The sequence below is a fragment of the Seriola dumerili genome, unplaced genomic scaffold (genome assembly GCF_002260705.1).
Source record: "Seriola dumerili isolate Sdu_G_001 unplaced genomic scaffold, Sdu_1.0 BDQW01000267.1, whole genome shotgun sequence".
NCBI classification, from domain to species: Eukaryota; Metazoa; Chordata; class Actinopteri; order Carangiformes; family Carangidae; genus Seriola; species Seriola dumerili.
In genome coordinates, this window is record NW_019174522.1 from 2,025,696 (window position 1) to 2,037,596 (window position 11,901).

Sequence of the window (11,901 nt, forward strand, 5' to 3'; positions counted from 1 at the left end):
TAAACCATTTTCATGTGATCTCCTCTCACTCCTCTTCCTCTTCCTGCTGTGTGCTAGTGACATGCTTTTCCTGTTCACGTTAGAGGAAGTGATGAAGGAACTCTGCCCACAACAGACACCATCAAATGAATGCAAAACAATAAATAGATAAATGAATAAATAAATGCATAGAGTTGTGATATCTGAGGAAAATGCTACAACAACTAAATAATCACATTAATTGACAATTTTAGTTTTAATTCTTTTCTAAAATAATCAAGGGTTAAGGTGAGGTCAGTACTGGGTGATTTAAAGGCAGCAAGAGTGACATCATGGCTTGGTTTCACCTGGAGGAGCAATAGTTCCCCATTGTATGACTTCACTTTTTACATCACCATGTGGATCATGATGGACTATGAATGTGTGGATACAAATCACCCCAAGAGGGAAATTTAATTGGAACTCACTTTTGGAAGAAATAAATTAGAATAAAACTTGGTTATTACCACATCAATTTTGCATCCCTAATAAAGTCAAAGAAGTTCATTTCAAAATTTTACATAAAATTTGCCCTGTAAATTCCATAATCTCCAAATATACTGACATTGATAATTCCTGCTCGTTTTGTAGACATGCTGATGAAACTTTTGCCAACTTATTTTTTCAATGTAAAATTGTAATGAAGTTTTGGCCAGATTTAAATGCTTATATTTTTCATAATACTAAAGTGTCCCATCATTTTACTTTAAAAGATATAATATATTATTATGACGAATGAAAAAACTCTTAACTATGTTATTAACGTTTTTTATTTTTATTTGGAAAATTCTTTATTCATAAAAAGAAATTCTTAAATTCACAACTCTCTCTCCCCCTTTTCTTGATGGAATTTAGTATCCGTCTTGATTCCTTGTCCCTTATAAACAATAAAAAAAGCATCTGATTTTTAGAATGTTATAAGAATATTTTCAACGAAACCCCTTGAAATTGACTATATTTGCTTATGTATGACTATTTGATGTTTTTCTAATAGTATTTATTATTTATTTATTGTGCAAATGTGCATTTAATATTTCAATTATAATTTCTTGTGTAGTTTTCGGAATCCTTGTTATCAGCTCTCATATCAATGTGTATGTGTACTTTTTGTACAATTTGTTCATTAATAAAGTTGAAAAAAAAGAAAAAAAATTATGTTTGGATACACTTTTGTGAACATAATAACTTTGAAACAAAAGGCAACAAAAAGCTGATTTAGGAAATATCAGATGTTAAAACAGTTTTCAATGTCTCTGTTTCTTCCCTGCTACATGAACAAATTCAACAACAACAACAAAAACACCATCTTTGTGTCAAAACTTGTGTCTTTAAGCCACAAATGTAGCTGATGAGCTCATAAATCCAAAATCAACCCAGTATTGTCATAGGGTGATGTCACTGCAGAGCAAGCAGATGCTGCTGCTACATCCTTGTGTTGCATTCAAGCAGTTTAGGAAATTGGGACAATTTCTATTTATAGTCCTCTACATGTCATAAGAGAGGTTTTCACTTGGTGATGATACATGTTTTATTCCAACCAAGGACTGTAATAGAAAACACCATCTATTTCAAATGAACTAGTGTTTACCAGCTGAAAGCTGAAGTAAATGGTATTTTCTTACTCACAGCTCATAATTACTGTTGTTCCCAAGGGCGTAGGTTTGAATATGGACGGTAGGGACATGTCCCTAACAATATTTTGGGATGACGGAATTGTTCCCACCAATATTTGAATTTTGAACTTGTTTGTACTATGTTTGGAGTGAAGCCATCCCAGAGGCTACGTCTCCAAGGCAACCAATTTAAGTATGCTGAAAGTGGACTAACTGGAGGCTCACGTCATGTACAAATATCACACTTATGGACAGACACGGAGGCGAGAGTGGATCAATGTGCTGACAATGGTCAGTTATTAGTCAGTCCAGACTTCAAGCATTGGCAAATTTTTTTTTAATTCAGACAACTCCCTGTCCTCTATTGCCAACATTTTGTCCATGCCAACATGTTTTGTACTTTGTAGATATCACCATCCAGAGAATGATAAACTAACTAGCATGGCCACATTGATTTAAAATGAAAACCTGCTATACCTAACTATCACCAGCCTTACATTATTGGATTGTTAATACTAATGCATAACTGGATTAGTACAGCATTTTACTGTGGTCTGAAATCAAGGGGGGGAACTGCAACACTGGTAGGCCTAATGAATATAAAAATGCTGATGTTGGATGCAAAAATGCAAAATTTTTTTTTCTCTCTTTTCCGTTAACAAGTCATTTCCTACTGTGTACTTTCTTTTAATCCTTTATTTGTTACCATGATAGTTTTTATTTGATTGTGAATATATGTAAATACAGATCTTAATGTAAATACAGTTCATACATTATTAAACCATTCTGTTCACATCATTAAATAGTCCTCTTTGTTTTGTAGGGGTTGCTGTGTCCCTACCAATGTTGAGCCCAAACCTACACCCTTGGTTGTTTCCAGTAAAACATAGAAAAGGGCTTGTTGTAAGGCTTGTTTTTAAAAATTTAAGTCAAATTTATGAGACGTGAAAATGATGAGATACCAAGTCAAAATCTACCTTGTTCATATTACCTAATTTTAATTAGGTCTCCAGACCTGAATCCAGTAGAACACCTCTGGCATGTGGTAGAACAGGAGATTGGCAGCCTGAATGTGCAGCTGATTTCCTACTGTTTCAGTTCCTGTTTTTATGCCTCTGTTATTAGTAACATGTGCTTTTCCCAATATGACAAGTCAAGTTGTTTGCTGTGAACAAGGCTGCAGTTAAAAACAGCTGCCACTCTGTTCTTTTCCAATACAAAACAGAACAGCTACCTTGTAAGACAACCCGAATGCTCCACGGTCATCTTGAGGGAACCCAGCAGTGACCTGTTGTCTGTCCTGACCAATCAGCACTTGCTATAACACATTCGTCCTGATTGACCTCCGCACCTCCTTCCGGCCCTTTAAATGAGCGTTTCTGCACAATTTTGCCGACGGCAAACTGCACGACTGAACCAAGCTAACAAACATTAACGATAGCTCCACAGGAAGTCCGGTCTTCCACTTTCAGATTAAAAGTGGACGGGTGCTAATTTTGGCTGATAAAACGCGACCATGGGTGTAAAGAACACAGAAATGTATTAAAATTAATTAAATATCACATTTACCTGAAATGTATTTCAAAATACAATAAACATAATTTATAGCACGCTCTGTGCATGGTCATAATAATTATAGAGGGATTTATTTTTTAACTCAACAGGAAATTGTATTTCCGTTCACCTTTAAGCACCAGAGCAGCTAACATTGAGTTGGTCATATTAAGCTAACGGCTGCATCACCTTTAGCTCCCTGTGTTTGGGGTTCACTTCCCGTTTTAGTGATAGTACGATCATTAATTAGAAAATGGCTCTGCTAACGCCTTTATTTGCTTTCCTGTATCACCTGCCGCAGGTGTACAAGTGGCTGCTGAAGCCCTACTATGTAGCTTCTCTCTTTATGTCTGTAGCCTTTCTAGCTGTCCGCAAGACGCCTGGCATCTGTGACCATCTGGCCACACAGCGAGAGGACGGCAACTCCTGCGACTTCGACTGGGTCCGTAGAAAATTCTGGAAATTCGCAAATTGCTTTTTAAATGGTATCAACTTGCTAGTAGCTTGCTGCTCAGAGGATGGACACAGTTGTGGGTCATTGGACTGGATGGCAGCAAGGGCCCGGTGACATTAGCCGCTAGCTAAAGGGAAAGAATGACAGGCCAGACTGCGGTCAAAAAACTGGGAATTCATACTGTTGTGCTTATTGGCAGCGATACACAAGTCAAAAAAATTATTTTACAACTTGGTACAATTAATTAAGGTACTATATATTGTACGGCATAAATAGAATCTGTAAATTAGAATTAATTTATATACGAAACGACGTATAGAATTACGCCATTCATTATTGGTTTAGCTAGCGAACGTCCGCTAAATTAACGACGAATCAGTACAGTATAGTGTAAGAGTAGCCAGCTCGTGTTTTGAATGTTTGCCGACTTTAACTGCGGAATTTAATAAAAGTCGTTTATCTCAGTCTAAAGAAATAAACGTACATCGAAAAACAAATGTGCTAAAATTGTGAGATTTTCAAATAGATTTGCTGTGCCACTGTCGCGACGGAAGGAACTGTGGCCTCCTAGAAGCAGAGTAGCTGCTGCAGAAGGCTGCGCTTGATAAACACCTGCAGCTACATCCATCCTCTGTGTAGTCTAATAAACTATAAAGCAGTTTGGGTCTAGTGTTTTTTTTCAAAGCACACAATCCACAGCTTGATTATAAATATACCACATGCATGTAGTAATGTTATGATTAGTAAATCAGCAGGTAGATAGTATGTGCTGACTGTTCTTATTTTTTTCATACTGATGTATCATACAAGTATGGTGTTTAAAAAAAATAAAAATAAAAAAAAAAGAGGATGTGATTGCTTTCTCAAATGTTTTTTCACTCTGGCCAATGCTACCGTTCAAAGAGCTTCCATCTGTCTTCAGTTTAACATGTTGAGTGTTGACATGTTGGATAAAAAGAAGTTAATTCCTGAAGGATGATATGATCAGCAGGCTGGTTAACATGGCTGCCCACAGATGAGACATATGTTTGTGTTCTCAGAGAGAAGTGGAGATTCTCATGTTCCTCAGTGCCATCGTCATGATGAAGAACAGAAGAGCAAGTGAGTAAATGCTTTTTTATTGTTTTGTTTATATTAGTTGTGGATTCATTTCTCCTCAGTAGCATAATGATGATATGATATGTCATGTTATAATCTGGTAATGGTATATTCCTGAACCATGGCCCATATAAAGTAACAGGAAGTCTAATGATACCAGTGAAATTTAACCAATGTCTTGTTTTTTTTTCACCATGAAAAGAATAAAATTATAGAAGAAATGCACTAGATCAGTTTCCTTATGTTTCAGGCTTACAGTCGTGCATTTTAAGGACACTGAATATCAGCTGGCATCTTTTTCAGCATGATCATTTAAATTTAAAAATTTTTATTGTGTTTATTGAGTTTGGACAAAAACATGAAAAGTCTGTCTGTATTGGTTCATCAGTAACGGTGGAGCAGCATGTGGGCAACATCATCCTGTTCAGCAAAGTGGCCAATGTCATCCTGTTCTTCAGACTGGACATCAGGATGGGATTGCTCTACCTGACACTCTGCATAGGTCAGTCAAACCATCACCGTGTATCACACTAACATCAGCAGACACTTCTGTTCAGATTGTTTGGTTATATTTTATATTATTGTCAACAAATTCAATTAAAAGACCAAAATCAACAATGAATGTCTTTCAAACGTGTGTGTGTGTGTGTGTGTGTGTGTGTTCACTTGTGTGAGTCACACTATTGCACTGGGTGACATGTTCCTTCATTCCCATGAACACACACACTGCACTTTATTTTGACTCAATCCCACACACAGTGTCGTGTTGGATCTCAGAAGCACACAACATGTGGATCAACCCACCGCTGAAAATTGTCCCAAAACAAACGCACTGTTCCCTCCTGTTTGTTTGGTAAAAAGCTACAGCGAGCAGCTGTTGTCGGAAATGACTGAGTCTTTCTCAAAAATGAAATTATATATTTGCGAGCTTTGTTTTTTTTTTGGGGTGGTCTTTTTCACTAATGTATGTCTTCATTAGGAACCAATAGGTTTTGGGTTGAGAGCCACAGACACGAGGCTACACACCCACTGCCCAAAGGTTGACCCCAAGAAACATCCCGAATACAGCTAAAGAATAAGAAAATAATAAATGCAGAGACCCTGCCCTTTGCAGATAAACATTTGTTTTGTTATGAGTCTTTACATAAAATCCTGCATGTTAAACCATTTAAAGCTGAGATATACCACCTTAAATATACTCTACTGATGAAATGCCAAGATCTGTCATAATAAATATACAGAGAATCAAATTCAAGTGTCTGTGAATGTTCTCATTCGTCCACAACATGCTAATGCTTTAATAGTAGACATCTTCATGAAAAGTGATGGCGCAAACTCAAACATTCCCTGAGAGATGCTCAAAGGGAAAGTTGAAAACAAACACTGGGATAAGACAATAAATAAAACTAATTTATCTGTGTAGTCTCATCCAAAGTGGCCCGACAAATCCAGCATCAGCATTGTAGTGAACAGAGTCCTAACACAGAGAGGATAAATAATTGTTTTGTTGTTGATCAATCTGGTGATAATTAAATCTGTAAAATGTCAGGATTCCCTAAGTCAACCTTTTTATTTGCTCATTCAATATTCACTTTACAATGATATGACACAGAAAAGCAGGAAATCCTCACATTGGAGAGTGTGGAACTGGAGATTCTTGTTTTATAAATGACTTAGATTTATGCCCATTGGTGCCTTGTGTATTGACTAATCAATTAATGGACTAATCGTTGTAGCACTGATTCTGTAAATCTCAAACATAACGTCCTGGTGCTTTGTCTGTTTCAGTGTTCCTGATGACCTGTAAGCCTCCACTTTACATGGGACCAGAGTACATCAAATACTTCAGCGACAAAACCATCGATGTGAGTGACAGTGGACATGGTTGTAGCAGTTTGGCCTCTTACCAAGAGCAAACATCTGTACAGTTTGTTTTTGACTGTGTGTATGTGCTGTGTGTGTCCAGGATGAGCTGGACAGAGACGGTCGTGTGACATGGATTGTTGAGTTTTTCGCCAACTGGTCTCCAGAGTGCCAGTCCTTCGCTTCTGTCTATGCTGATCTCTCTCTCAAGTAAGACTCCACCCACCCGCTCAGTCAAAGTATGATGTGCACTCAGTGACAGCAACAACAGTCACTCCTGTTTTTGTGTTTCAGGTATAACTGTGCCGGCCTCAAGTTTGGCAAAGTGGACATCGGACGTTATGGAGAGGTTTCCAAGAAGTAAGATGTGTGATCTCCTCGGTCGACACAGAGTGATGGGCTTTTATTTTGTCAGAGAGGACAGACCAGAAACATGAACATTTAATTCTGTTCTGCAGGTACAAGGTGTCGACGTCTCCGCTGTCCAAGCAGCTCCCGTCTCTGGTGTTGTTCCAGGGAGGGAAGGAGGTGATGCGACGCCCCCAGGTGGACAAGAAGGGGAGAGCCGTGTCATGGAGCTTCACTGAGGTCAGACTGGACAGCACACTTCAGACAAGTGACAAAAACAACAGCCAATGACAGTTACCATTTTTCAAGTCTGTCTTACAACAGCTGATTCAGTTGATATTGATTATATTTTTCTAAGTTAAAGTCCCCTTGGTATAAAAATCAGTTTCACAGGCAGTTAGTGATGGGCTCGTAACAGCTTCAGCTGAATTTAAGAAGAATGAGGACTGTGGATTTCTCCCTTATAAGGAACAGTTACAGTGAGCATTAATACTTTAAATGAACATATTACAGGGGCAGTTACTTAATGTCTTCCTTAAGGGCTGCATATCTCGGTACCACCTCAAGCGAATTTCTCCAAATTTGGCACAGACATTCACTTGGACTCAAGGATGAACTGATTAGAATTTGGCGGTCAAAGGTCAAGGTCACTTTGACCTCACAAAAACACTTTGGGCCATAACTCACAAATTCATTCACCAATTGTGACACAATTTAACTTAAATGTCTGACAGAATAAAATGATGAAGTGATGATATTTTATATGCAAACAGTCATAAGTAACTCAGACTGGTGAGGTTGTGACCATATTTCCTGTAACTTGGCTGGTTGGTGGAAACAACCACAAGGAGGGAATTCTAGTTGGCACTGGTACCAATGCACTACTGATTACAGTGTAATACCTTTTCCCAGTACTATAGACTGTGGAAAATTAACAAGTTTTAACCTTTTTTTTGTTCATTAAGAACATCTGTCATCTGTGTCTCTCCACCAGGAGAACATCATCCGAGAGTTCAACCTGAATGAACTGTACCAGAAATCCAAGAAACTCAGCAAGACAAAAGAAGACAAAGTCGGCCAGTCCCAGTTCCCACCAGTCCCAGAGGAAGAGGAGCCAGAGCAGCAGAAGGAAGAGTCCGAGTCCAAGAAGGACAAATAGGACGTTTTGTTTCACTCAGCTTCAACGTCTGGACGGAACTTTTGAGTCCAGGTTAGCTCCTCCACCCCCTCTTTGCGGTCCTCCTCTAAGTGTTCAGTTTATTCCCTCATAGATCAGCACAGCACTGGAGTCAGTGTGGATCACTGACCGAGATGGACTTGATTGAGAGTTCAGCCTCTTTTCAGCACCATTTACACTAAACCTCCTTTAAACCCAGTATTTCAACACATGTGCAGCTACAGTGACCTCGGTCTGTTTTATCTTTTTAGACCTGAGCTGAGAGAATAGGTGTACATGTTAGTGGAGAAGCAAACTGAGATGCAGTAAACCAGCTGAAGAGGGCTGTAACTCTGTAAAGTGGAAATGTGCTGTGCTGACCTGCTGTGTTTGTCAGGTTGTCAGCGTCGACACAGCACATTTCTGAAGCTGTGAAGTCTGAGAGAGTCCGTTAAGTTCCTACTAATTAACACTGAGGGAGCAAAGAATGTGATGTTACTTTTATTGATTTAGATTTTTTACGCAACTAATTTAATTCTGAGTAGATGTTTCTGTTGAAATCATTTAATGACAAACCGTATATTCATGTTAACTAAGTTCTAACTCTGGTTCACACACGTGTGTGTGTGTGACGTAGAATTCATTTTGCAGTGTTAAATGTTCCTCTTGACACAATATGGGAGCACTTGTTTAACATCACCACATCTGCATGAGACAGGTGGAGTTAGTCAAGTTTACTTATAGCTGGACAGCATCTCCATTCATCTCCACAGACTGTGCTGTTGTGGACAGAAGCTCTGCGCCACTGTCATTCAAACTTTCCTGACAAAAACATTCCAGCGATTCAATTCACTTTATTATTTTTTTTTACAGATTCCTTCTGTCCTTTGTTGTTACTTTTTTAAAATTCATATTCATTGTATTTGTGTATTGGACAGAGATGAACACGTCTTCAGCTGTCAGTTGTTATGTCCATGTTCATGCCATGACGCACATTTTCTTATTTGAAGGTTTTATACTGATTTGGTACCTAAGGTCTTATGATGATAATAATAATATAATAATTAAAAACTAAATCAAGTTACAGCCTGTGTATCTACAGTGTAGTTCCTTATTGGTTGTCACTAACAAGGTACCTTTTTATGTTTTTAGCTGTGCTTGAGCTTCAACCTGCACTCTGTGTTTTTTCTCAACCTCTGTGGGTCAGGCTCTGTTTGGAGCTCCCAAAATTCCCATGAGCTCTGCAAGTAGAAGGAAGTCAAGATGGTATGTGAATCTGAACATAGCAGTTTATTTGTATTTTATTTGATTGTATGAGCTCGGCAGACACTGTTTTGTATGAACTTAAGAACAGGCAGCTTTATGCTCCTGCCGTACGGTCCAATCCACCGGACACTACCTGGGGCTCGTGCTGAATGTAACCACAGAACCCCCAGTTGGTTTAGTCCAATAAAGTTTATTCAAACAAGACATACATGTCGTCAATTTTGACAAAAAGAAATAAGGCAGCTTCACTTTACACCGTTCTTTTATGAATAAGAGGAAGATGCAGAGAGTGTAGTTTGTGTTCTCCAGAAAAGTTCAGTTTTATGTCAGTCAAGACCAAAACGGCTCAAACTGCAACTGAATGTAAATCTCAGACCATCAGATCATCAAACTGATCTGGCATTAATTCAGCCCTATTCAGAAATCTGTTGGGGAAGATGACTTCAGGGTGTAAATCAGGCTGAATCCACAGTGTCTGCTCAGCGTCAGACATCTCAGTTATAAATATTCTACATGGTTTTATTGGAAACAGTTAAAATGGAAAGAGTCTGTTGACTGACATGATTCCTTTCGGTCAGTCCACGATCTTGGTTCCCGACTCACAACAAACCTTGACATTTGAGCTCTGGGGAACCAGAGAAGGTTGGACGGGCTGTTATTAAATTTCCAGGTATCCTACTAACTCTGGCGAGAGAGCGCCCACCTCCGGTCACAGTTTTAATTTTTCCCAGACAAAACCAGTGACACTCCCAGCTGTGGGAGACCAGGGATGTCACAGGAAAAGTAATAAAGCATTTCCTTAATTTCATATTTTATAGAATTGATAAATTAATTTAATCCATCAATAGATATTTTAAGATTTAAAAATGGCTTTACAAAAACAGCATAAAACTTTCATTAAATAAACTATTTATAAATACTTTGAATTCATGAATAGATAGTAGAATTTGAAAAACTATTTGAAAAAGAATTTGATGGTAAAACATTCCCTTTTCCAGCTGCTTCTCCCATTAACTAATTGTTTAGCTTAGTCATTTAGCTTCTCCATTTAGCCTTCCTGTGACATTCTGGGCCTTCAGTGCTGGTAAAACCCCCTGGTTAGCTCTCCAACCAATCACAGAGCCTTCATTAATAAATGTATTTATAAATGGTTTATATTATGAATGTTTTGTGCAGCTTTTGTCCATTTTTAAATCTGAAGTATTTTAATTGTTCATTTATGAATTCTTGAAAAGGGAATCCAGTTATTTATTCCCATTTTAAGAATACCTTTTCAAGTAGTTTTTCAAATTCTCTTATCTATTAATAAATAAATAAAAGTATAAACGGTTTTTTGTTTTGTTTTGTTTTTGTTTTTTTAAATCTGAAGTATTTCAATTATAAATTCTTTACAATTCCTATTTTTAATGCCTATTAAAATATGAAATTACGGAAATGCTAAACTAAATTGGTGAACATTATACCTACTAAACATTAGCATGTTAGCATTTCGCTCAAAGCACTGTTGCACCTAAGTTCAGGAGCTTCTAGCATGGTTGTCGACTCTAAGTGTTTATAGTCAATAAGAAAACTGAGTCCTCCCCTGCTATCATTGATGTGTTAATTTATTACAAATCCTGCACATTTAATACAGTTTTAGCCTGGGAAGAATGAAAACAGAAATGTTTGACTACTGAAACTATAATGAAATGAAGTGAACTATAATGAAAGACTAAGTGAGATTCCATTCTTTTATTTTGTTTGTCAAGTTTGGCGATGAGATTGTGAATTTAACTAATAATTAATGTAACAGCAGAGATTGAGCTGTGCATGGGTCTGAAACCAGACTGCTGAGGGAAATGTAACACAATTATATAATTATATTATTATCATCATAGCATTTTGATCATTCTTCTTTGCCACCGTCACCAGGTGCTTGCTCATGAAGGAATGATGGGTAATAAAGATGCAGTCTACATTCAACGCCACATAAATCAAATTAACATTTTAGTGATAATGACCAGGAGTGTACTCAGACTGTAAATACATCAGTCAGAAATCATCCACCACCCTGTCTTCAGATCAGGTGAAGAGTGTGTCAGATCTCCTTAGTGCTGACAGATGGAGTTACATCATGATGTGACATCACTGAATTAAGACTGTGTGTGTGTGGGTGGCTGCGTGTGCACGTGGATCCTGGAACCCTCACACTGGCTTTGCATTTCCACATTTTCATGAGTCATGTCGGCCAATCAGAATTATGTTAAACACTCGTCCTGTGTATCGTTTGGCTGAGCACTGGACCAACCAGTGAAGAGCTGAGGTGTATGTTTGCAGCTTCACGTCACATTTCAGGAATGTCCACTGGTGTTTTTTTTTTATTTTGGCGTTTGAATTTTCTCTCATCAATTCCTGTTATTTGTCTTTTTTAATAACATTTCCAATCATGACTTCGATCTTTTAAACTGTGAGACTGTATTTAGATTTGCTTTTTGATCACACTAAGGTTTTATCCCTGATTCATTATTTTATTACTGAAGCTGTTTTTCATT

At 37.8% G+C, this 11,901-nt stretch overlaps 1 protein-coding gene across 2 annotated transcripts; it reads left to right on the plus strand.

Annotated features, from left to right (window-relative positions):
• The first annotated feature begins 3,339 nt into the window (after positions 1–3,339).
• Positions 3,340–9,574, plus strand: LOC111230457 (thioredoxin-related transmembrane protein 2-B). 2 transcript variants are annotated; one of them, XR_002665443.1, is made up of 9 exons: positions 3,340–3,627; positions 4,680–4,740; positions 5,126–5,239; positions 6,526–6,602; positions 6,704–6,810; positions 6,895–6,960; positions 7,059–7,188; positions 7,943–8,158; positions 9,257–9,574. XR_002665443.1 is itself a non-coding variant. In XM_022757203.1 (8 exons), the coding sequence occupies exons 1-8, from the start codon at positions 3,439–3,441 to the stop codon at positions 8,105–8,107; spliced, it is 909 nt and encodes a 302-aa protein (XP_022612924.1). In that variant the 5' UTR covers positions 3,340–3,438; the 3' UTR covers positions 8,108–9,574. The 2 variants fall into 2 exon arrangements, 1 of the variants encoding a protein (XP_022612924.1); XM_022757203.1 differs by having other exon boundaries at positions 7,943–9,574.
• The last annotated feature ends 2,327 nt before the right edge of the window (positions 9,575–11,901 follow it).